General features: G+C 34.5%; 2 protein-coding genes across 5 annotated transcripts in view; one reads left to right on the top strand and one right to left on the bottom strand.

Moving 5' to 3' along the window:
• LOC136786237 (1-phosphatidylinositol 4,5-bisphosphate phosphodiesterase epsilon-1-like) overlaps positions 1-25,576 on the top strand; it is a 103,153-nt gene that overhangs the window by 52,507 nt on the left and 25,070 nt on the right. For 3 of the 4 annotated variants that reach the window (XM_066747852.1, XM_066747854.1, XM_066747851.1), the window contains exons 5-8: positions 16,358-16,772; positions 18,715-19,046; positions 21,291-21,436; positions 24,961-25,156. In XM_066747852.1, the coding sequence (XP_066603949.1) occupies positions 19,017-19,046; positions 21,291-21,436; positions 24,961-25,156 (372 nt within the window). In that variant the 5' untranslated portion in view covers positions 16,358-16,772; positions 18,715-19,016. The remainder of the gene's footprint in view (positions 1-16,357; positions 16,773-18,714; positions 19,047-21,290; positions 21,437-24,960; positions 25,157-25,576) is intronic. The other variant, XM_066747853.1, reaches the window with a different exon arrangement.
• LOC136784618 (transmembrane protease serine 9-like) lies at positions 5,608-9,616 on the bottom strand. Its single transcript, XM_066745428.1, has 12 exons — positions 9,535-9,616; positions 9,347-9,417; positions 9,029-9,265; positions 8,805-8,921; positions 8,562-8,717; positions 8,334-8,477; positions 6,871-6,928; positions 6,683-6,753; positions 6,366-6,602; positions 6,140-6,253; positions 5,915-6,067; positions 5,608-5,827 (listed from the first exon to the last, which is right to left on the bottom strand). The coding sequence occupies exons 1-12, from the start codon at positions 9,584-9,586 to the stop codon at positions 5,666-5,668; spliced, it is 1,572 nt and encodes a 523-aa protein (XP_066601525.1). The 5' UTR covers positions 9,587-9,616; the 3' UTR covers positions 5,608-5,665.

Here is a 25,576-nt window from a genome sequence, read left to right as displayed (position 1 = left end):
ATTGCATTGCGGAAAGACCTCTAACAGAAAATAATTTATTTTAATGTTGTTGCAAAAATACTGTTATATTTTTATCACACAAAAAACAAGCTTTGCCTGTAAAAAAAGGCAGCAAGTATATAAATCATATAGCGTAAATAATATAGTGAAATAAAATATTCGAATTAAAAAAATTAGTGAAATTCAAATTTTAGGCAAGTATTTACTTTTACTGTGGCAAAAGTTAAAATTTCGAAAAAAATAGTAATACAAAAGTTACTTGCCGGGGGCCCGTTGTATGCAGTCGTATCAAATAATCATTCACACGCACTACGCACTAACAGTAATCACCATTTTTTTAATTACTACATTATTTTTTGGAACATAATTTAATTATTAATCGAGAAAAGTTTCAATTCATAGCACAAACACAACACACGCACTACACGGTGATGATATTCACGACTTTTAAAGTTATCACACTGTTTTTGAGAAGATTTTTTGATTATAAATTGGGAAAAGTGCGAATCCACAAGGGAAACACAACATACTAACTAAACGCTGATGATATATATTCACGATTTTTCAAGTTATCACACTGTAATTTAATTATAAATTGGGAAGAAGTACGAATTCACAACACAAGCACAGCAGACTCCCCATGCACTGACGTTTTTCGCGAGTTTTTCACTTATTTCACTGTATTGTGAGTGATCAATCGATTTAAAGTTGAGAAAAGCACGAATTTCGGTGAAGTGGTTGATGAAAAGCGACGAAAGTGGACTCGCGCACGAAAAAAGTGAAAAAGGTTCGGTCACCCTCAGTCGCGGTTAGAAAATTCGAAATGCTGTCGCAACGGCGGATTCGAAAAAACATAAACAAAGATGGCGGGGGAATTTCGGGAGCGGGAGAACGTGCCTGGGCAAATTGGAAAACGGAACTTTTTAACTCCACTGCTGCATACTTCACGTCGATATTCTATCGAATTTTAACAGATATAAACGTTTTTAACAACACTGTACACATTGCATCGCAGTATGATGGCAGAATCTTGGAGAATCGAACGCTTCCGGTATCACTTGACACTTCACTTGAACGTTTTATCGTGTTTTGAGCGATTTTCTCGATTAAAACTGAAGGAGAGTGCGAGTTCCGGCGAAATAATGGAGGAAGAGCGACGAAATCGCACTGGCGCGCGGTAAAAGCGAGAAAAAGCAAAAAATCCGGTCGGCCACGGTCGAGGATTTCAAAAAGGGAAATGTCGCGGCGGCCATGTTGGGAGAAAAAGATGTCGTCGGAGCGGGGAGAGGGTAGAAGCTGCTCGCTCAAATCCAAAAAATAGTATCAGCTCAGTTTTCGGATTTGAGCGAGCAGCTTCTACCCTCTCCCCGCTCCGACGACATCTTTTTCTCCCAACATGGCCGCCGCGACATTTCCCTTTTTGAAATCCTCGACCGTGGCCGACCGGATTTTTTGCTTTTTCTCGCTTTTACCGCGCGCCAGTGCGATTTCGTCGCTCTTCCTCCATTATTTCGCCGGAACTCGCACCCTCCTTCACTTTTAATCGAGAAAATCGCTCAAAACACGATAAAACGTTCAAGTGAAGTGTCAAGTGATACCGGAAGCGTTCGATTCTCCAAGATTCTGCCATCATACTGCGATGCAATGTGTACAGTGTTGTTAAAAACGTTTACATCTGTAAAAATTCGATAGAATATCGACGTGAAGTATGCAGCAGTGGAGTTAAAATGTTCCGTTTTCGGATTTGCCCCGGCACGTTCTCCCGCTCCCGAAATTCCCCCGCCATCTTTGTTTATGTTTTTTCGAATCCGCCGTTGCGACAGCCTTTCGAATTTTCTAATCGCGACTGAGGGTGACCGGACCTTTTTCACTTTTTTCGCGCGCGAGTCCACTTTCGTCGCTTTTCATCAACCACTTCACCGAAATTCGTGCTTTTCTCAACTTTAAATCGATTGATCACTCAAAATACAGTGAAATAAGTTAAAAACTCGCGAAAAACATCAGTGCATGGGGAGTCTGCTGTTCTTGTGTTGTGAATTCGTACTTCTCCCCAATTTATAATTAAATTACAGTGTGATAACTTGAAAAATCGTGAATATATATCGTCAGCGTTTAGTGCGTATGTTGTGTTTCCCTTGTGGATTCGCACTTTTCCCAATTTATAATCAAAAAATCTTTTCAAAAACAGTGTGATAACTTTAAAAGTCGTGAATATCATCACCGTGTAGTGCGTGTGATGTATTTGTATTGTATAAAGTTCACAATATGGCTATTTAATACGATTGCATACAACGAGTCCCCGACAAGTAACTTTTGTGTTACTATTTTTTTCGAAATTTTAACTTTTGCTATAAGGTAAAAATATATACTTGCTTAACATTTAAATTTCACTAATTTTTTTGATTGAAATTTTTGGTTACTACATTAATTATCAGAGTATAAGATCTCTGGATTGCGGTGAGCCATTTTTAATGTTCGATGTCTCATTCGAAAGCTCTTTGAAAACCTTCTTAAGATGAGCTATAGTTATATCATGACAATGCATAATTCACAGAGATTTGCTAATTTAAAAATTGGGACGACTAAACTAGCTGTATAAGTTACACGGTAGTGCTGGACTATATATATAAATGTACTTGCTGCCGAGACACTACCGTATCTCTTGATAAATATATTAAGTAATAAATCTATTTATTGAACATAGATAACTATTAAAAATAATAAAATTATATGTTGATATTAGAATTAATATTTTATTGTGCAAACGTATTTGACTTGCTGGAATATAATTGAAAAGCTTTGATAACATTGGCTTCAACGGTGTATAACTAGCTCATATCAATGTTGCTGATGCTTTCTCTTTATTAATTATTGTATTGAGTAATAGAGTTAGTTTCACAGAAGCCCTTTTCATACATAATGCACATACCTAAAGGCAAGTGCAAACGCTACATGTACATCACAACTTTATTAATAAAGGAAAAATAAGTTTTCAAGTTTTTCACTTTTTTAATAATATAATTAATAAATTCTGAAACTCGTAATAGTATACTGAAGTAACTAAAAAATTGGTATTTCCAAATAACATTTGATATAAAAATCAATAATTAATATTCTTGATCAAATTAAATAAGATAAGTAACTAAACATTATATTGCCAAGTAATAAATTTAGGTGCTTATACAATATTTCTGGACAAAAATATGTGATTGTTCCGAATTATAGGTCTTAAGGTGGATCCACACTAGAGCATTTTTGCTCGCACTGCACGAATGTTATTCGAATACTAATATTTTAGAATTCTTTTTTTCTTATACATAAAATAAATTTGTAAAGATTAGTGCATTACTGCATGAATGGCGTTCGTGCGCGCAAAAATGCTCTAGCGTGGATCCACCCTTATAGAATTTCGCAATATGTTTAAATATCAGTTATTTATACTAATTAATAATCGTTTAAGATTTAGTCGCGTTAGTGATCCAATCGATGTAAGACGATACACGGGTATAAACAGATGGAAACTCAACAGTACCACTAACTACGCTCCAGTTTATGATACCAACAATCTCTCTTTTAATACTCAAAGGATCACCTTCATCACCCTATTACATTTTTTTTAAATATATTTAATGGACATCGATTAACATATATATAAGAAATTGACAAAACATTTACGTAATTTGCCTCACCATACAAAATCCTGTTCGATGCTCAGTATTATAAGCACAGAGTAAAAAATCGTGGATCTCCTTGCCCATTTTATTCTACATTTCCTTGCAAAAAGTTTGATCAGCTATGAAAACGTCGGCGCGTAGGAGTTCATCGTTTGTTGCTCCCCCTTTCTATGTTTGTTAAAAAGAAAATGAAGTTATTAGTTAAACAGTATAAAATAATCTCAATATTGTTTACCCAACGCGCTCCCCAACCCTAAACGACTGCTCTTTCACCTCTACTAATAAATTCGCCTTGAGCGGATAATGTATCTTTTTTAATTGTCGGTACTTTCTCGAATGGCACCTTTACCTGTTAATATTAGATATAATTTCGATTTTAATTATTCTTATAATAAAAACAAAAACTATATTTTACTAAATAGAAAACAATATTTTAAATTAACAGAAAAGGCTTATTACTCGTAATAAAGCAATATTGTTAATCAAAGGATCATAAAATTGATATAATTCATGAATAATAATTTTTTCTATTTCGTGTGTAAAATTCATGAAATTATTGTTAATAGTTCCTGTAACAACTAAGATCTGCTTTTCTGATTTGTTTTCAACACAATGTGCTGCGGTAAGCACGAAATATTCATTTATGATCGAGCCTCCACAGTAATGATAATTCAAATTTTTGTGTCGAAGTGATACCTATCAATTAAAAACTTATCAATAACTTTCATAATTTTTTTTTGTTTAACTTAGTGATTTTTATTAAAATACTATTATGTACTTGAAATGGAAATTCTCCTTCTTTTGCGGTATCCCTATTCACAATTCTAGGTGTCAAACCATTGGGTATGGCTGGAAATCAATGAAAAATTATATTACTGGTACTCAAGAATATATTTATAAAAAATAATTGGTAACCTTTGAGTATAATAGTATTTTTTATTTGTTAGATTCGTTAATTTATATACCTTGTGAAGTTGTTATCATAGTAAAGAGACAAACGACTGCAGTAATTGCCATGACCAGTTAAATGTGAAACATTGAAGAAAACTATCAATATCACGTGAAAGGTTTTGATTTATATCTCACTTTCCGTTATCGTCAACTTTCGATAATCTTGTAAAGATTAATAAATAGATTGTAGCTCGATTGAAATTCGAAGGGAATATTTTACGTTCCTCTTGTAGGATATCTTTATAAAAAAAACTGTCTACTAATTTAGCTATAAGAAAGTAAAGACATACAAAAGAATGTTAGAAGATGGGTTTAAAGTATTAATGAAGGCTACCTATGATTATTGTCGTTGAATGTCCAAAAATTTATACAAATTAGTAATTGTTTAAATTTCGTCGAAATATTGTTTCATAAATTCAGTAGACGGAATCGATATAAATACACTGATATTGAATTATCGGGATACACAGCAGTTTCGCACCAGTAGTAAAAATAATTTGCAATATTAATCTGTATCTGTATATTTTTCTCAAACTTTAAAATAGAAAATTCTTCAAATGTAGATTATCAGTATTCTGATTTTTTACAAAAACTAATTTTCTTTCAAATATATTGCTTGGAATATATTTTGACACAAGAAACTTAATTAACAATCGATGATCTTTTATAATTTCGCTGAAACTCTTCATGAATAATGTACGGGCATCTAAGGATAAACGTTAGAACAATATAGAACTACATCATAATTTTATTGGCACAGCGAAAAAGAGTTTTCGAGATTTTATTGCATAATTTTAATTAATCGATCTTGATGTTCGTTATAATATTAAAAATATATCTAAAAATTCTTGATATAGAAATAAATATTGCTGTAAAATTCAAGACTACGATTTTTCGGCTAAATAGATTATAATATGTGACCATACGTTATTCACTATAAGATTTAGGTGTTTATGCAATATTTTCTAATAAAAAAATATAATTGTCAGATATTAGGATATATAATATTTCAGAATATATTTAAATTACAATTTCTTATATCAATTAATATTTTTTTCCGATTTAATAGATGTTGTAATCCAATCAATATAAGACGATACACGGGTATAAACAGCTGGAAAATCAACAGTACCACAAGTTACACTCCAGTTTATAATACCAACAATTTTTCCTTTAACCGTCAAAGGACCGCCATCATCTCCCTATTATATTTATTTCAAGAAAACATTAATTATTTATTAATGAATATATTAGGAAATTGTTTAAAAGAAAAACTCAATTTGACTCACCAGACAAAATCCTTTACGGTCTTTAGGGTCATAAGCACAGAGATTGTTGTCGCTGATCGATTTGTGTATTTTATTATACATTTCCTTACAAAAAGTTTGATCAGTTATAAAAACATCGGTGCGTAGGAGTTCATCGTTTATTGCTCCTCCTTCCTAGAGTAAAAAGTAAAATAAAGTAGTTTGCACACAGTTTAAAATAAAGCTTTGATAGATAATATTACCAACCCTAATTGCACCCCAACCAGAAATGACTGCTCTTTCACCAGTATTGGTAATTTCACCCTGGACTGGTAAAGTACCCTTTTGAATTGTTGGTACTTTCACGAATGGCTGTTTTAACTATTAATAATAGATAAAAACTTAATTTAATTATTCTTATAATAACAAAAAAAAACGATTTTACTATATAGGGAAGGCAATATTTTAAAAAATATAAAGAATAGTTTCTTACTCGTAATAAAGCTATATTATTATTCCAAGACATGGAATTTTTATATGATCTATGAATAATAATTTTGTTAATTTCATTCGTAAAATTCATAACATTATTGTTAATATTTCCAGCAACGATTAATATCTCCTTTTCTGCTTTTCCTTCAACACACTGCGCTGAAGTAAGAACAAAATACTCATTTATAATCGAGCCTCCACAAAAGTGATAATTCCAAGTTTTATGTCGAAGTGATACCTATAAATTGAAAATTTATTAATATATTTGCAACTTCTTTTTAAACTTAATAATTACTATCAAAATACTGTTTCGTATACTTGAAATGGAAATTCTCCTTCTTTAGCAATATTCCCGTTCACTATTCTAGGTGCCAAACCATTAGGTATGGCTGGAAATCAATAAAAAATTATATTACCGGTTCTTGAGTATATTCTTATAAGAAACAATTATTGAAATTTGAATATAATAGCATTCTTTATTTGTTTCATTCAATTAATTTATATACCTTGTGAAGTCGCCATTATAGCAAAGAGACAAACGAATGCACTAATTGTCATGACCAGTTAAATGTGGAACGTTGAAGAAAACTATCAATATCACGCGAAATGTTTTGATTTATTTATCGCTTTCCGTTATCATCAACTTCTGATAAGCCCATAATGATTAATAAATAGATTATAACTAGATTGAAATTCAATGAAAACTTTGCGTTCCTCGTGCACAACATCTTTATAAATAAAACTTTGCCTACTAAGTTATATAGCTATGAAAAAGTGAAGCCATACAAAAGAATGTAAAAATATGGTTTTAATATATCAATGAAGTCTGCTTATGATTTTTATCATTGAATGTCTAAACGCTTATAAAAGTTGATAGATGTGCAGGAATTTTGATTACCAAACAGTCAAAATAATTTATACAGTGTAAATTCATTCCGAAAGAAAATAAAACCAAATCAAATGATCTTAGGTTTTTTTAAAATTTACATTATTTTTCACTAATTTAAGATTACATGATTTTAGATGAATCACTATTAACCCTAAAATTACCATTTTGTGGTCAAATGACTATTGTTAATAAGAAACACGTGTATATAAAATTTCTTCATATGATTATTGTTAATTTTATCTAACGTAAAGAAAGAGCCCCTTTTAATAGTTCTAGTTAAATATATCAAAAAGTATACAAGCTAAAATGAAATGTTTCAGAATTTTCAAAGTTTTAGGATTTCAAGGCAGTCAGATGAGAAAAATATATAAACAGCGCTAATTAACATATTGAAGGTCGTATGAAGGTCATTGCGTTTTTTTTTTTAATGGAACTTGGATGTCAAACGCAAATGCAACGTATACTTATAGGTTAAAATTTCATTGATACAGGAAAAGATTGTTATGAAGATTTTTTTTCCATAATTCTAAATAATCAACCCTATTACCCTTCTATTTTAAAAATTATTTAAAAGTTCTTCATTCAGAATATAATAATGATTAGTATAAAAATCATCACTATAAATAATGATCATTAGTTTTTCGCTGTTAAAAATTTTACAAACTTATAGCTTTACACAATATTTATGCAGTATTTTGATATAGAAATATTAGAATTCTTGAAAGGCGTAGTATTTACAGCTTTTCGAGATAAATTTAAAATGAATTTATATTTATTAATTAACTATCAGCTACACACTATACTAAATTACGATTTCCAAACATACGAATTAGCTTCAAATAGGATTTTTAATTGTGTACGTATACACCGGGAATACATACATTTTTATTTATTATTTTTTTCTATAGTATGCTACGTAGGATGTAAAGATAAAGTAAAGGATAGATGAAAGCGCTTTAATTATACCGGTACCTAAAGGTATTTAAAATGAATTGAAAAAATCAAAACATTAACTTTTATAAATTTATATAGGGTTTCATCTTTAACCAAACGTTGTAGTTAGAATGAATATTGCTTTTATGATTTAATAGTCGTCCTGATCCAACTGTTGAAAACAGGTACAAAGGTGTAAATGGCTGGAATATCAGCAGTACCGCAAACAACACTCCAGTTAATAATACCAAAGATTTTACCATGAATAATCAAGGGGCCTCCTTCATCGCCCTATTAAATTAATAAATAAAATATATCATATGTATGTCAATGAATATAAAGGAGATTTAAAAAAAAAATTGTATTTAGCCTCACAACACAAATTCCTGCTCGATCTTCAGGGTTATAAGCGCAAAGTGCAGTGTTTACATCAATTGGCTTGCCTATTGTCTTACATATTTGCGAGCAATAAGTCTGTTCAACTACGAAAACATCGGCACGTAGAAGTTGATTGCTTGTTGATTCTCCTTCCTAAATTAAATATAAAGACGATTTATTTTTACACTAAAATATAACTTGAGAGAGAGAGAGAGAGGCTTGTATATTAGTAATACTTACCATACGTGCTCCCCAACCAGATACAATTGCTCTTTCACCAGCTGTAACGTCTTCGTCGTCGTCTGCTAGGGTAGCATATTGAATAATTGTTGAAACTTCCTTGAATGGCGTTTTTACCTGTTAAATGTAAATACAATTTAATCATGAATTATTCTTATAACGATAATAAATTTTATTATTATACTATAAAAGATAATAATTTAAAAAGAAGAGAATTTCTTTACTTTTAATAAAGCAATATTGTAATCCCAGAAATAGTTAGGTTTATAACGGGGCCAAGTTATAATTTGTTCTACTTCATAAGTAAAATTCATCACTTTGTTATTAATAACTCCTGCAATGACTAAAATTTCGCTGATAGGTTGATTTAAAAAACAACTTGCTGCGGTAAGAACATAATAATCATTTATAATCGAGCCTGCGCAGAAATGATATTTCCAGATTTTGTTTTGAAGTGATACCTATAAATTGAAGATTCACCATTAACTTTTGTAAATTCGTCTAAACTTATAAATGATAATTTTTTAAACACTATTGCATACTTGAAATGGAAATTCTCCTTCTTTAGCAATATGCCCGTTCGCTATTCTAGATGTCAAATTATAGGGTAAGGCTAGAAATAAATAAAAAATTACATCATTTGCACTCTAAAAAATTTCTATTAGAAGCAGTTAATGAATGAAGATTGTAATTTTATTATTTATTTGTTAGATTCGATTTATTCATATACCTTGCGAAGCCGTTACAATAACTAAGAAGGAAAACGTTGCAATAATTGCCATGACAGTTAATTATGAAGTACCGAAGAAAACTATCAATGTCAAGAAAACGGCTTGAATTTATTTCTCAGTTTTCGTTATCATCAATATCTGATAAGCTATTGTAATGATTAAGATATAAATTGTGTCTAAGTCAGTTGATAATTTTTTAACGCGCAGGAGTTTTTATAATGCTAATATTTTACGAGATACATTAAAATCCCTCAAGGTATAAATCTGTTCAGTTAATAGCTTAAAAACATTACTATGTAAATCATTAAGTATATATGTACAATATTAAAAATAGCTTGGAATAATTTTATATATAGATATGGTAAGAGCAACAAAAAATAGGCTAACTACATCTTTTTGTAATATTGATATTTTTCAACTTACACAAATATATGTTTAGGTTACATACATTGTTATGTAGATTTGGTAAACGTCAATAATACAGAAAATATCTTATAATGTTTTTTTTTATAATTTATTAACCCATATGTATAAAACATTGCTGTATAATATTTTAAATATATTGTTTATATTTACCATGTTCACATAATAATGTTGATAAACTATTGACCTAACGGATTTAAACTTTGACGGATTTTAATTTAACGTCTAGAATAATAACAGTATAACAAAAATTGGTTACATTTATTTTATCAATATTATATATATATATATATATATATATAACAATTATTTTACAAGTTTTTAATGTTATTAATATTGATCAAATTGCATTACAAATGAAGCAGACTCTTGACCTGATCATATTGTTATGCAGCTCAACACAGATGTATTAAGAAAATGTATAAGTAATTTTCCTTAATCGATCCTTTTGTTTAGGGCTTTCCGATTAGCCATCAATTCCCGGGAACCGTGATGATAACTAAAATCATAAGCTGCAGCCCGCATTAGTATCAAATTAAATGTTATAAAAATAGAGATGCACAATATACTTCTATTATGAGAGAAATAGTCACCAAATTTTGTTTGTCATTATTAGCAAATCAACAAAAAAACTCTTATAAAACATATTTTACTGTTTCTCAAATTGCATTAGAATTTATGCAGGTTACTTTCCCGAACATATTATCATGTAGCTCGAATAATAGTGTAACAAAATTAAAAATCCATTGATAGTTTTTTTAATCAACCATTTCCTTATTTCAATATTTTGTTTAGCCATCAATTTCTGGGCACTTTGTATTTTATTTTGGAATTATCGACGTGTAGGTTTCATTGACTTAAGCATGAGACTATCCTGATTATCAAAGATTCCTTTACGTAAAGCATTGAAAATAAAATTTAGTCGATTAAAATAAATGCATATAATTGAATTAAAATTTAGCTGTTTTCCCTCGCTTATTTGATTAATTTGACGAAATAATATTTAGTTACAGGATAAAAATAAATAGACAAATTAATGTTTCATAAATTAAAAAAAATACTTTTCACCATTTTTTGACTAATTATTATTAAATAAAAAGGGAATTTCTACATTTTTGTACCATACTTTAAAAAATATTCGGGATATACTTTTGATTAAGAATAACGTATTAAGTATACCCACGGAAATCGATACAATATAACCGATAATTTCATTATCGTAGAACATCCCTATTGACAAACGTAGTTGTAATTTGCAAAGTATATAGCCACGCGTTGTAGGGTCCTATTCAGCCTATAAGATTTTTAGTCAAAGCATTTGAAAAAGCGGTAAATGCAGTATAGACGAACGTGATTCATCAACGTCAATAAGTTCTCTAGCAAGGTCTCTTGGGCAGCAAGGGTTAAAGGAGAATGTAATTAATTTCGTTCTTCATTTATTCAGCAAGAGCTTTACAAGATTTAAGTAAGCTGGAAAGTTTCCTTGGTCTCGCAGCAGATAACCTTGAGCAAAGCGGCCGGACCCGTAAGATTTACCGTATTATTACTTCTTTTATGAAATCGTCGGATGATGGGCGACCCAAAACCTGATCCCAACTGGCTGAGATTAAATATAGGTTATATTGGTTGGATACACGTATATACCGCGTGTTAAAATATATCCGCAAAAAAGCTTCTAAGCTTCTGAACGAAGCGGCCAGCATGATTGAAGTCAGGTTCAAGCACATTAAATTATAATTATTACTGAACTTAATTTGCATTTACAATACTATTGCAAACATACTGCGAATTCCAGGTTGAAACTGGCACTAACTCGTATGTATTTATTAAGCTAAATCTATTTGTTGATGGATGAAAGAATAAAATCACCTCGACCTACTTTCAAGAAGCTCCAAGGGTCGTGCAGTGTAAGAGTTTTAAAAAAGTTTGGTGTAAGAATTGATCCCGCGGATTATATTTCAAGTGACATAAGGATTATTTATTAAATATCAGAAATTAAATATATACACATACATTTCTTGTTATACTTGTAGAATGTAATATTGATACAGTAAATAAATGAACTTGGGAGAAAGAGGTCGATAAACTATTGATCGATCAAAGCAGCTCGTTTAAATGACAATCTGAAATGATCGAATAATGCGGATAAATTGTGCAAGTACTATAAGCAAACACGTAAGAAAATTATTCCACTCAAGGAATTATTCAAAGAGAGCTTTAACGTAGGAAATTGCTAGCAAACGTGTATTCCCATTCCCAGCGGTGTTTCTCCTCCCAGAATGTGGATAATGCGAACCATTGTCGTAGAATTTTCTTCAATGCTTATATACGAACATTTTCCTTTACGCTTAGAATTTTATTTTTCGTCCGCCCAATTTGTTTCTCATCCTACTTTTTTCCAGTGATTACTTATTGAGGACGAAAAAGCGAAAGCGGTAAGATGCGCCTCGATTTTCCAAAAGCTGCAGCGAAATCCAATGGCGTAACGAAATATATTTCGTGCGCGAGCACTTTGTGGCGAAGGTAAGCGAATAAAGCCCTTGTGCAATATACTACACACTTACACAGTATAGTGTGGAGTACAGTATATTTAATATTGTATGCCGTGTAACAAATTTGTCGGTGGTTTTCTTCTGTATCGGCAAATAAATTAAAATGCTTTAACGATCCAAAGGTTCATCCGCTCTGTGAGAAAATAAAAAGCATCGGACGGAACAAAGAGCGCGTTTTATCATTAGAGAATTATCACAAAGTCAAACAAGTCTCTACTTTTCTCGCCGCACAAATTACAAAACGCTGTGAAAGCAAGCACACTCGCGATCTCTAAGACTCATCAAGGTCACGGAAGGTTTCACACTACTAATTTTCAATGTGAGTATACCCATATCTGATGCTACCAGGTTAAAAATAAGATTTATCAGGAACCGTTGGAAAAAGCAAAGCAAACCACGTTACCTTCTTATCTCCTGAAAGATGATATTTATTCCCGGACATTCGCTCCATTTTTATCCATGGAAATGTTTTCCTACTTTCCACGTCTCGGCTGTAAATAAATAAATATAGTAATCTTCATAAATTTTCTGTCGCGAATCATTCTTCTTTTTCGTGTTATACGCTTAAACGAAACCATTGTTTCCCTTTAGGAATACGTATATAATTTCTTTGCAACGAAATGATATAGGGAGAGACAGAGAGTGAGGGTGAGTAAGAGGGGCGATGGGAACTGAGAGCGCGGCGTATTCGCGAGTTTCCATGGAGAGGTTGAGGCCTGAGAGGTCGCAGCTTGCTGGCACCCAGCCGATTGCATCGGGACAATGAAAACTGCAGTGAACACGTGCGCCTTCGAGAGAGATCGCATCAAAAATGAATAGCGACAAGAGCGCAGACCTGGTTCTAAAACAAAATTTAACCCGACCTTATCGTAACCCTTTCATGCTCTCCACGGAAATAGAAATAAATATGTTCATATGATACTGCAAAGTATTATTCGCATATCGATACTCTTTATACCCATTAGCAAACTACACAAGAATGAAGGTATAATTAATTTTAATCCTTTTGTTGATTTGTCACCACAAAAAGGGTCAACTTAATTCAATTCTAATTGCTATGACGTACAACGAGCCCCAGCGAAGCTTTCCTCTGCGTACATTTATAGCTCGACACGTATCTCGATAAATCGTTGCTGCGAGAGGAAATTGTAAAAGTTTTTCTTCTGCGCCGCAGTTCGATAAATTAGCTTTTATAGTATTCATAGTGGTGAGAGCATAGGCTATCTGCATTTTGTAGTTGTGATGGTAGCTCGTGTGCATTCGAGGAACCCAAATACTCTGGAGTTACCATCAATGCTTGCGTACCGTTTTAGATACCAGAGATTCAGATTTTCCCAGGGTCAGTCCGAAAATCAGATAGAATTCTCGAGAGATTCTCTGTCCGATTTTGCAGCCACTCATGCTTTAATTCTATATTTTCATGAACGAGCTTTAATAAGCTCACGTTTACCCCCTTGCACGAAGCAAACCTCGATTTATCTCAGTTCGATTTATCTTCTCCAGCCTGACATGACCTGAATATCCTTCGAGAGAGAGAGAGAGAGAGAAAGAGAGAAAATAGCCCCTTGGTAAGCCAATCCTAATTTCCGTATCCCTAGCATAAGTTTATACATATATTTTTACGCTTTGAAACAATAACTTTCACCTCGCTCGCCCTTGCGTATATATATATTGTATAATAAAAGCGCTGATCGAATTTTCCATGGCATCTCTTTCGTAGATTTTCGTTATATTTCACACCGCTGCTTCCATTAATGCTCTCACGTGTGTCTCAAGCTGAGATTGTTATTGCCCAAGAAATTGCATGGTGTTTTTTGGAATACGCCCATGGAATCACGATTGCATCGCTAACCAATTTCTTTCTGTGTGAATTTCTGAATTTATATATATATATATATATTTTCCGACCAACCTACTCCTTAGCGAGATTCAAATAAACACTCGTTGTCCACATATAAGTTCGATCTAAAAAACACTTTCATTTTAAACACGCTATCGGTCTGTATATATCTTACCGTTTCTCAATTTTTCTTATTTCAGAGGGCAACGAAACTCTCGGAATTCCTCATAAATTTTCAGTAAAAATAGTTAAACCAATCGCAAAATTACGTATAGCAGGTGAAAATTGATGATGCGTTGGAAGTTGGATCGCTTCTGATTACTTTTGTTTCTGACAAGAGTAATGACTCTGGAGACACCTTAGAGGCGATCGAGCAGAGACGCGGCGATTAGCTTGAAAAATGGCAGTATGGCATAATCTGGCACGAGTTGATTCTGTTAGCGGTATATACTACACACGAAATACGTGATAAAATTTCCGGCCTGCTCCTCTCAACCACGCGTTTATTCGCATCTCACGCTTCTCTATTGTTATGATCGTATGATAATAATAATAATCACAGGTTTTCACATACAATTTGAAAGTAGCTTTCTAGCACTTGCGCAAACCACGTCCGTATGATGCAGAGAAGAGGTAAATTGCATTGGACAAACGTTTTCCAGCGACCACGAGCCGTGAAAGTCAGCAAACTGTCGCTTATGCTAGCTCTCCTCCAACGATTTACATAATTGAAATTTAACCAAAATTCTACCTGAGCTCTGCACTTTCCTTTCGTTAAAAATCAAGAACCAATCGAATTCGGCAATACATGCACTTCATTAATTTCAAATCAAACTAATTAAATCCGAACGTTTCGCATTACTGATAAAACGTCAGGAGCAATCATTTCATTGTTTAGTAAACTGAATTAATTTGTTTACGAGCTCGTTGAATGGATTAAACTTGGCCATTGGTTGAGTTATAAATAAAGTCAATTGCATTGTTGCGCTTGGATGAGAGAGTCAATTGTAGCTTTTCTATATTCAACCAATCAATTTACTCGTTTTCACAAAGTAAATACAACAAATTGAAACCTATTTGTCAGATTGAAAGAAATCTTATATGAAATATGATTTGATTGTCGCTGCAAAAATATTCGAAAAATAATTTAGATTAGCTGCTGGTGGTTTAATGGCTGACCACATGCATAGGATTGGCATCTCCCAGATATATCCCATACAACAATTTTAATCACTCATATATAATATTAATCGATCGAAGGTAGCAGAATTAACGATCAGAGCATCTTTGCAATTACGATGGTTCGTACAATATGATGAACATTAATGTCTATAAGCAGTCGACAGATATATCGATCACAAGTTTTCAACGTTCATCCACTAATCAAAGTTGCATATATCGTGCAGCTGCCGACAAAAAACACAGGAACAAATGTTTGTTATATCGACTTTTGGATTTGATGATTTAGGACAGCAATATTTGCCGCACATAAATTCCTCGCTTGAGAATACGCATACCGGTTGGATAATTCTCGCTCAAAGATTTAGCGGGTTTTTTGCCAAGCTTGAAAGAGCTGTAGGGAAAAAGCACAACGAGGGAATAAAATACGGGATATTGAAGATGAAATTTGCCCCTGTATTCTGTCGGTAACAGCTTGCGGATTAACGAATGCTACCGCGCGCTTTCCGGACGCTCGCGGAGCCTCCGTATATGCTCAAACTGATCTGCCAGTGGTGGATTTACATAAAATTTACATCTTACATATTTGGCAATCCTTGCGAAAAGTTTGATAAGCTGACGTTACAAGCGTGACTGTTTACCGATCAGTTCGTGAATGTTTGTATTATTTACCTGTATATACGTATAGAAGAGTATATATGTAGCGTTTCTCGAATTAACAAATAAAGAGCAAGCTAAAAGTAATGGGAAAATATTACATGCGCTGCAGTGGAGGAGTGGTGGGTGACTCTACTAAAATCTAATGGATCTTTTTATTTGCCTTTATAGATCGCGACGAGCACTGGCCCACGGCTGAGGAGGGGTTGCGGAGCGCTGGACCATCGATGGAGCCGTCCTGATGCGGGAAACGCGTCCCTGGGTCCCCTGGTCCTTAGGCTAAAGACGTTTCTCTTTCTCTCTCTCTCTCTCTCTCTCTCTCACACACACACACACACATATAAAGTATACACACACGCATACGCCTTTTTTCTTTCTCTCCTACCCCCCATTTCCCCACATCTCACTTTTACAAACGTTTCCACATCCGTCTATCAGCATTCACTCACCCTACTACCCTACCACCCTTAGCCCTCTTCCTGCCTGCCTATCAGATCCCACAGGAAGAAGCGACAGACCGCCGCCACCGAAGGTCCGGCCACTTCCGCATCCTCCACTCCACGTGGCCGCACCATTACCTGATAAGGTTCGTTCTTCAACTGTCAATCCCTTTCGTTTTATCATATCTCGTCTATAATACTATATACATATATACATGTATTCAGCCCAGAATCGATTTCTCATTAAATCGTACGAAAAATTCCATAAGGGCCATTCGTCACGAGATATTCACAAATCTATTCTTCATTGTACATAATAAATAATATGACAAAAAATATTTTGTGCCTCGTTTCTCTAAAATATTTTAAGGTTATTGACTCCACCACATAACGTCTTACTAGTTAGTACTATAACAAATAAATGCTCAAACTTCATCAATAACAATTCATTAGGTTTATATTGTTAACACTTGAGATTATCTACAACTATTTAGATTATTGGCAATAGAAGGTAAAACACAATAGTTTTGTTAGATTATTTCGGATAAGTGATCATTCAACCGCACGATAATGATCCGACAACGTGTATTGCATCAAACAGGAGGATGCGTATAATCACTGATAATTAGTTATGGCTTCTGGAGCGTAATTTGTGCAATATGATTTGTAAGCCTGCATTGAAATTTGACAGAATTCACAAGCTCATCGGTTGTATCTCTATCTCTCAATAATGTGTTCTCGTTCATCAATCGAATTTTGGTATGCCAGATCCATTTTGTGGTTGTTGACCAACCGCGGCTGAAAGCTTTAATCAGTACCAACTTTTCCATCGGACGAAATATTTTATACTTACTTACTACTTCCTAATGAAATTTCTCTATAGAATTGTTGTTTTCTTTCTTTTTTATCTAAATAGTGAGAAATCGATTATTTTTAAATAAAATACTTAATGAAATTATATCATTAAATTGAAATTACGCTTCATAATACCTAGCTGGAATATATTTGCCAACTAAATCCATAGGCAGAGAGTATAGACACGAAAATGATGGTCGTGGACGAGTATAATTTATGTGGGAGCGAGCGAAATCGATTGAGTCAGTGACTCGTACACATGCATGTGCGGTTTTAAACTTGACCTGCTTCCACGAGAAATGATTACGAACCTTGTTTACCGTCTCTTGAAAAGAAAAAAGCTAAACAAAAAATTAAATAAATTGCTCGTTAATAATATGCGTATAGTACATGTAGTTTTCCCAACATTTTCATATGAAAAGATTTCAAAATTCTGAGCTTTCGTCAAACAGCCAGACAACACGTCTTTGATGATCTTTTCTTTGAAAATAAGAGAAACGTGCTTCCATGGCGCGAAGCCGTCTTCTTCAAGATCCATGTTACGCTTTCACGCTTTTAAAAGGAATTCAGCGTTAAAAGAGCCCTCTATAGGAACATCAGTCGAGGAGGTCTCTTTGACGAAAATCTCACTCGACGTCCAAAATAGAAATATTTATTGTAAGAAAGATGAATTTCACATTTTCCGATTGAACAACTTCATTCTACATAACTTGGAAAGTAGAACTTACTTTTAGCTACAGTTGAAGTATCATCTTGAAACGTAACACTTACTATATATATATATATATATATGTATAGTATGTTAATTTACCAACGAACATTAAAATAATCATTTCTAAAAGAATCGATTCATCATGCTGCTTCATGTCTGTGGTAATGCTGTTTAATAATATACTACATACCTTGGCAGATAAAAGTTAAATTTTATCATGAAAGTTCCGTGCGAAATGACAAACTCTATATATATACTATAGGTATATATTTAAGTAGAACAGCTAAACGAATGTTCAGACCTACGCATCGCTCATCGCCTAGGCTCCTCGGAGTGTGATCGATGGGACGAAACTTTTATCTTCCATATAAGAATACAACTATATAACAACTGCCACTCGGAAAAATTCATATCTCGGTGAAATATCAATTTTTATTACGAGGAATGCTTTTAACCGACGAGAATAAGTTGAGAAGAATATTATTTGCTATTATAATGTTGTACTTTTGATTGTATTATAGAGCTGGAGAAGCGGCCGCAGCCGCAGCCGCCTCGGAGCTCTGAGGAGCTGGAGGATCTGCACAAGCTGCTGCACTTCCCCGAGGAGGTGGCACTCAGGCTTACGGAGAGCGAATATCAATTGTTCTATCAGGTGCCACCACAGGAATATCTGCGCCACGTGAACCAGGACTTGATAGCTGCGCCGAAAAAGCTGCATGCCAAGCCACCCTCGTCGCCGAGTCGCAGCAGTCCCAATACCACCAACACCTCTACCCAAACCGAGGAGGAGACCGACTGGCCGGAAGTCTCTCTTCTAAGTTCCATGCAAACACTCATCAACCGTTTTAATGAGGTCTCTCTCTCTCTCTCTCTCTCTCTCTCTCTCCCAACCTTTAATTATTTCTTTGCAAAAAATGTGCGTACAGGACAAAGTACTATACTGGGTGAAATAAACAGGCAAAAAATCACACATTTTTGACAAAGGAACTTTGAGTGAATTTGCCCGTAAGGGTTTTCAACTCTTGCAGAACGCGAAGAAAGCCTCGTTATCTTTTTAATGAGAAGCCCACTTCTCGTATATGTTTTTTCTCGCGTTGTCATTCCACAGGTCTCTCCGACCTTGCTCGTTTTCTTTCAGCCTTGTCATCTCTTCTCTCTGTCCAAGAACCTTATTCCTTTTTTCAGTCGTTGCGTGGACAATTTAGTAGAAGCATTTCAAAGCAATTCATTCCACATATGATTTCCTTATTCGCGTTAGTCTATAGCTAAAACTACCCAAGTAAATCTTTGTAATGTGTATATATACGTAATACTAAAATGCTTATGGGATTAAAAAGTAACAACTTGACTTCAACTATAATTGACTGATTATATACATATATATTAGAAAGAAAAATAATTTTGAATAGGTGGATAAGGATAATGAAAAATAAATGCATGGTATAATAAGACATACAGGACAGATGGAAAACGTGTGCATGCATAATTATTGATTTAAGTCACTTAGGTATTCTTTCTTGCTTTCTCACCTACTGAGCGTTGAGTTTAAAAATACGGAGGAAAAGGTCATATAATAATATGCATGACCAGCTATGTTTGTGCGCATATACGACGATGATAATTTAATTAATTCCATAGATAGCGGAAGTCGCACGTTTACTGAAAGCTTCGCCGGTCCGAATATACATAGTACTACAGGGTGTCTCATGCAACGCGTCTGCCTCTTTAATTTTAGTAGCAGAGTAATTTGTTTTTTTTTTAATCGTATATATATAGAGAGGGAGGTTTGCTTGGCTGAAAGGAGGATACTATTATAGTTTCATCTTTAAGATTCTTTTGAAGGTCACGTAAAGGTCAGATTAAATATTTTAAGTAGAACACCCTGAATAGGGTGAAGTACTTGAGACGCTCCAAAGTTATAATATAATAATTCGTTAATTTTTTTAACTATAATAAATAATATCAGTTGTTTTATAAAACCTTCTAAATACGCGAACAAAGAATCATTTCAAAAGTTCTATAAAAATAATTGATATCTATGATAATTATAGAGATAAACGTTCTCTCTCTTACGTTTATTATGGGGAACATTTCAAGTGTCTCGCCCCGTATGTTGTTAATTTTGCCTAAAATGACACAATCAGGTAAACGACGTACGAGATATGGTCATATATAGTTTTCTGTAATCGCGATAAGAATGCACTCGGTGCTCACCTCGCATCACTTGACAATGACGTCACTCCTCATATATAGCCTGCTTTTACTACTTAACATGGGGCACTACCGACGAATCTTCTACTAATATCTTATACTATATAAATATTGAAAACTTCTCAAACGTCATTTTAGTCTTTAGTTGTATTATTTTGGCAAAATTCTCTATAGTATTCTTGTGGTTGATTTTGAGAACTTTACAAAATATTGATTTCGGCTCCAGAGTAAAAGGGGTGGGCAGGAGTCGCGAGACACCCTGTATATATAGAGCGCCTTCGGTATTAGGTAGCAAAGTGACTTTATGCACTGAATATATTCCTTTTGATACAGATCTTCCTTCCAGACTTTGCTTGTAAAACCTCGATAGCTTCATGACGACGAATTTACATGAAATTTCAATCTTTTAATATAAAAAATATTAATATTGATGAATTATCAGGTCATAGAAAATCAATGCTCTTGCACATATTTAATAAATAAATACATTTCTATCTCTTACAAGTATATTTGTGCTGTACGTATATAAAGTAGAAAAATGTTATTGGCAATTTTCATGAATGAAATCCTTTCACGTAGCTATTCGTAAACTTTCAACCAACATCACTGAACTAATCCATGCCATATAAACAATAAATGCATGAGCTTCAAAAATTCCACGAAACATGAAGCAGCTAACAGTTTACGAAAGCAGCTCTAGCTAGCTTTGTAGTAAATTTCTGTTAGATATTTGGTTTTATACTGTAACCGCGGCGAATTGAAATTTAGTTGAAGAATGTAGTCGATGAAATTCGGGTAGCGTTAAGCATTTTCAATATCAAAGTTAAAGTTGTAGTGAAATGTGTTTAGCGAATATTAACGTGAATTTATCGATTGTGCCAATCAGGTAAGCTCATGGGTGACTCACGCCATAACCAGCGGCGCTACCATAGAAGAACGACAGGCGGTCTTATCCTGCCTGCTGCGAGTGGCGCAGACTTGCTGGAACACTGGAAACTTTAATTCAGTCATGGAAATTGTAGCTGGCCTCAAGTAAGTCAAATTCCAACTGACCTCATGTGAATCTGCTAATTATTATGAGTATGTATATATATGGAAAATCTAACTCGTTCTTACGTGGTTTCATTAAAACAATTAAAGTGTATAAACTTCATTGACATATATTTGTGAATAAACATATCGGTCAATAATACTTTATCGAAGTTAACCAGTTTGACGTAATTATCCGAAAAGCTCCATCGATTGAACTGGAAACATATATATTAATTAATTAGTTACGCCTGACGGTGTTACGCTTTGCTGCAGGATCGATTAATCTCAATCCAATGAAATAACTGGATCTTCTCATCTTATCTGCCCAGCTTCAGACTCTAGTTGACATCGCTAAGCTCTCACGGATTTAGTAGGAAAGCTCCGTTTCAAATAATATGATTCTCGTCAGAGCTTTCACTCATACGTCTAATAGAAGACCCTACTAACGTGTATTTAGCAGCCTCAACTCGAACTTTCTAATTTACCGTGTATAACTCAATCATAACTGCGATATTCAAATTCATCCTTGCTTCGCAATTTATACGGCTGAAAAATGTCTCCATTATATAAAACCCGCCAGAAAGTTTTCATTTCCCCGAACTATTTAGTGCAATATGCCACAGTTTTAACGTACTCTCGAGATAAGTCCTAATTCCCTGAGATAGCCTCTCCCTTGAAAATTAATAGAAAATTGAAATAAGATAAGGAAACTGTTCCACCGAACTCGCGTGTAAGCCAGATTCTTATTTAAACATAGGTAAAAGTATAGAAAGAGTGATACATTTTTACATCCAAAGTCATGGAGATAAGGGAGAAAAACAATTGGTATATATTTACGAACGTTGCTATTTTCTTCCAACTGCCCGAGACTTTTGCTCCAAAGTGGACATCCTTTCGAAATTCTTACTACGTATATTCTTCGGAATTCTTAGCAGCCCCAAGGAGAATAGCTAGACTCGCAAGGGCGGTACTTTGTGCAAGAAATACAATCCAGCTAGGTAAAACTCTTATTCCCCGAGTAGTGAGGTCAATAGTACGCAGACCATATCTACATTATCCACCTTATTATAATTCTGCTAGAGTTTCCTATTCCTAGTAGAAAGTTAGCAAACTGTAAAGGTTCTCCTATCAATTCGTTTATGCATGGTTTTTATAGAAATTAATTCGAGAATATTGAAAAAAGTAGAAAAGAAAGGGTGAAATCTGGAAGAGTTGAGTGGTAAATGGTAAAAATTGAAATAAGTCGAACATAAAATGAGGGCGAGGTAGGTTAATCGTTGAAATTTAAAATAGTAGCAGGAGTTTGCAGTAAAAACTTGGGTTGGCAGCACTTTGTCGCGGATAACTCTGACATTATTTGTGGAGGTTAGAGATTGCAAGGCGAGATGTGTGAGGAAGAAAGGGGCCGAGGTGAAATCGTTATAGTGCAACTCCTCCCGTGGAAACATTTCAATCTCGTTCACTTTCCTCTTCCAGTAAAAGTCGTAAAAGCAGGAGAGTTAGAGGAGGTGGGGAAGGAGGAGGAGGGGTCAAAACGATATCGAAATGCAATCGTGCAAATGTCTCATGGATACCGTACGTATGCCATTAAAGACGATATTTTCTTACTTTCGATTCAACTTTTTTTAACGTGTTAATCTGGCTTTATATATTCTAAATAAAAAGGCCCCAGAAAACTCATTGACTTCCGTTTTAGCTCAAACGAAATTCATTCAAATGGGAGTTGGGTTTTAGCCATTTTATGGCCTTTGGACAAAGCCCTTTGTATCCAAAATGGCTTCAGGGTCGAAATTTGCCTGGCAGAATACCTGATGCTATATACATTATACGTTTTTCACTACTGCATCCTAATTGGATGGTTCCTTTGCTACATGCATCATTATCAAAAATACGTTCCATGTTTCAATTTAAAACGTATACGTATATATAACTACAATGGTATAAGAAGAATGTTTGTAACTTGTCGAAAGTGGAACATAGCCAAAAGCTGTCCTATAGGAGGCAAGAAATAATAGTGGTGCACACAACAGAAATTTATTTAGAAACACCTGCAGAGTCTAACTTGATTTCACGAAAAACAATAATACGACGAAGTTAACAAAATATTGAAAATTCCTCCGAGTTAGAGATACATGCGTGTAGGGAAAAATTTCTTATTCACATATTTTCACTCAATTTTTCTTGTTGCTTGGAATGGACAATTTGGAACACGAAATTAGGAAACAAATTCTCGGAATATTTGTAATATTCGCAGAAGATAAAGAAAAGCTGCTTGTAAGTCGCTTGAGATGATTCACAGCAGTAATTAATTGCAAAAGAGAATGAGTAGAATTCCACACGATTCAGCTGTTGTTTCTCGCCAGAAAACGTCGTGTATTCGGGAAGCCTTCAAATATCTACAGCTTGCATTCGGTACAAGAGGCTTTAGCGAGAACAATGAGAATTCTTGCAATGGAACAATCGTCATTTGCTTTCAAGCCCCGGGACATCTTCGTTTTCGCATGAATCTTTTGTCTGTTTCGTTTTGTACTGGAAGCTCGTATAGCTAGAGTGCATCCTGAGCTTTCTTCGCCTCCCTCTAGACCGGCCCGCAATGAGCCTTTATGCGTCCACTCGCTATTTCCTTGGACCTACACGAGTTCCGGCGTAGATCGACTTTCGTCGTCAAGAGCTGACCAACGCGATGCTCCAGGTATATAGCTTCCGAGTATAGGGAATTACTCCGGTAAAAACAATGAAGTGGAGTGGTGGGGGGGGGGGGGGGGGAGTAACAGTCTATGACGTCATTTTTAATCCTCTTAAGTTTTTCATCTTTCCAGTAGTATATAGAGCCCCTTTGATATCGCACGTTAATTTCTTTAACCCGATTAAACGCTTGTTTCGACGATGAATCAATTTGCTAGAAAATCTGACACGTGTCTATATATAAGAAATTGAAATTCAGAATAAACGTAGGTATAGATGCGAAATTGCCTTCCTCTCCGTATTTGACTTTTCAGATGTCTCTGGTCGAGCGTGCATGAAATCATTCTTCGAGCAGAGGATACGGAAATAATTTGCTCGAGTGTTGTAAAGGGTTGGAATAACAGTAGTATTTTTGCAAGGTTTATCACACGGTGGTGCGTCCTGACACTTATGGTCAAAAGACTATCAAAGCGCACTGTGGACAACGTGGACAAATTCCACGTTAAGTGACGGCCCGTCCGGTCCTACCTTCCTTCCACCACTTTTTACTGCCAGGTCGTAAAACTACGTTCTGGAAGATGAGACGTTTGCGCGATCTCTCCAGCAACGCACCATAACGGTGTTTGCCACAAATATTTGCCAGCTTCGTGTTCCCCCGAGAAACAACAGTTTATAATTGCTGAAACGTCCGCGCGAATAGACTTCGAGAAAATATATATATATATAGTTAATCTGTGTATGTGCTTTTTCTTAGTCAGCTTTTTTATCAGTGCTATTATGGCAAAATGGGTATATGTATATAATAAATAATCTGTTTGTGTTTTCTCTTGTTGTTACAGATCGAACAAATTGAAGCCTTTCTGGCAAAGCGTAAGCGAGCCGATTCCAGTGTTAGAGCATCTTTCTTCCGCCCTTCTGTCTTCCGATTATGAGCGTGCACTCGCTCGAGCACTGGCCATGCCGGAATGCTCGGTGGTGCCATTTTTTGGAGCATTCCTACGGGAACTGCGCGAGGTCATCGCTTCTGAAACCAAGGTAAGTGAGACCCCAGCGAGATGGTCATTCCGTAAAAGGAGCAAGAAATATAATTTAAGTATCCTAGCTATTATTCGGTTCCAAAGGAGAAGGGAAAGTAAATAAGCTTGGTAATCCTATTTCCACTCGAAACTTTGCTGCAGTAGAAGCAAAATGTAGTGCCCATAGTCATACGTTAAACTTTCAAGTTCTATAGAGAAAAAGAAAACACACTGTAGAGCGATTAAGGGTCGTCGCGTCGCATCGGAGAGAAATATTGACTGAGAGCAATTTCTCTTATAGTAGCTATAGAAAAGAAAGAAGGCTAGCTACTTCTGATCGATTTCGCGTCAAAGAATCTTTCTCGAGAAATTTATCGCGTATATAACGGAATTGCATGATAAAATATAAATTCAGTGAAAATGAGTAAATTAGTAGCTT

This window comes from Prorops nasuta, unplaced genomic scaffold (genome assembly GCF_024137725.1).
Source record: "Prorops nasuta isolate Cenicafe-Biocafe unplaced genomic scaffold, Cenicafe_Pnas_1.2 PNAS00003, whole genome shotgun sequence".
Taxonomy (NCBI): domain Eukaryota; kingdom Metazoa; phylum Arthropoda; class Insecta; order Hymenoptera; family Bethylidae; genus Prorops; species Prorops nasuta.
Note: the sequence above shows the minus strand (reverse complement) of the source record. Positions and strands in the feature narration are given on the sequence as shown.

Bases quoted from the DNA above. Each gene is read 5' to 3' on its own strand.
- LOC136784618 (XM_066745428.1), bottom strand. From the start codon at position 9,586: ATGGCAATTATTGCAACGTTTTCCTTCTTAGTTATTGTAACGGCTTCG. The intron at 8,922-9,028 runs GTAAAGAAATTC...TACATTTAACAG, and splicing joins ACAATATTGCTTTATTAAAA to GTAAAAACGCCATTCAAGGA. The intron at 6,254-6,365 runs GTAAGAAACTAT...TATTATTAATAG, and splicing joins ATAATATAGCTTTATTACGA to TTAAAACAGCCATTCGTGAA.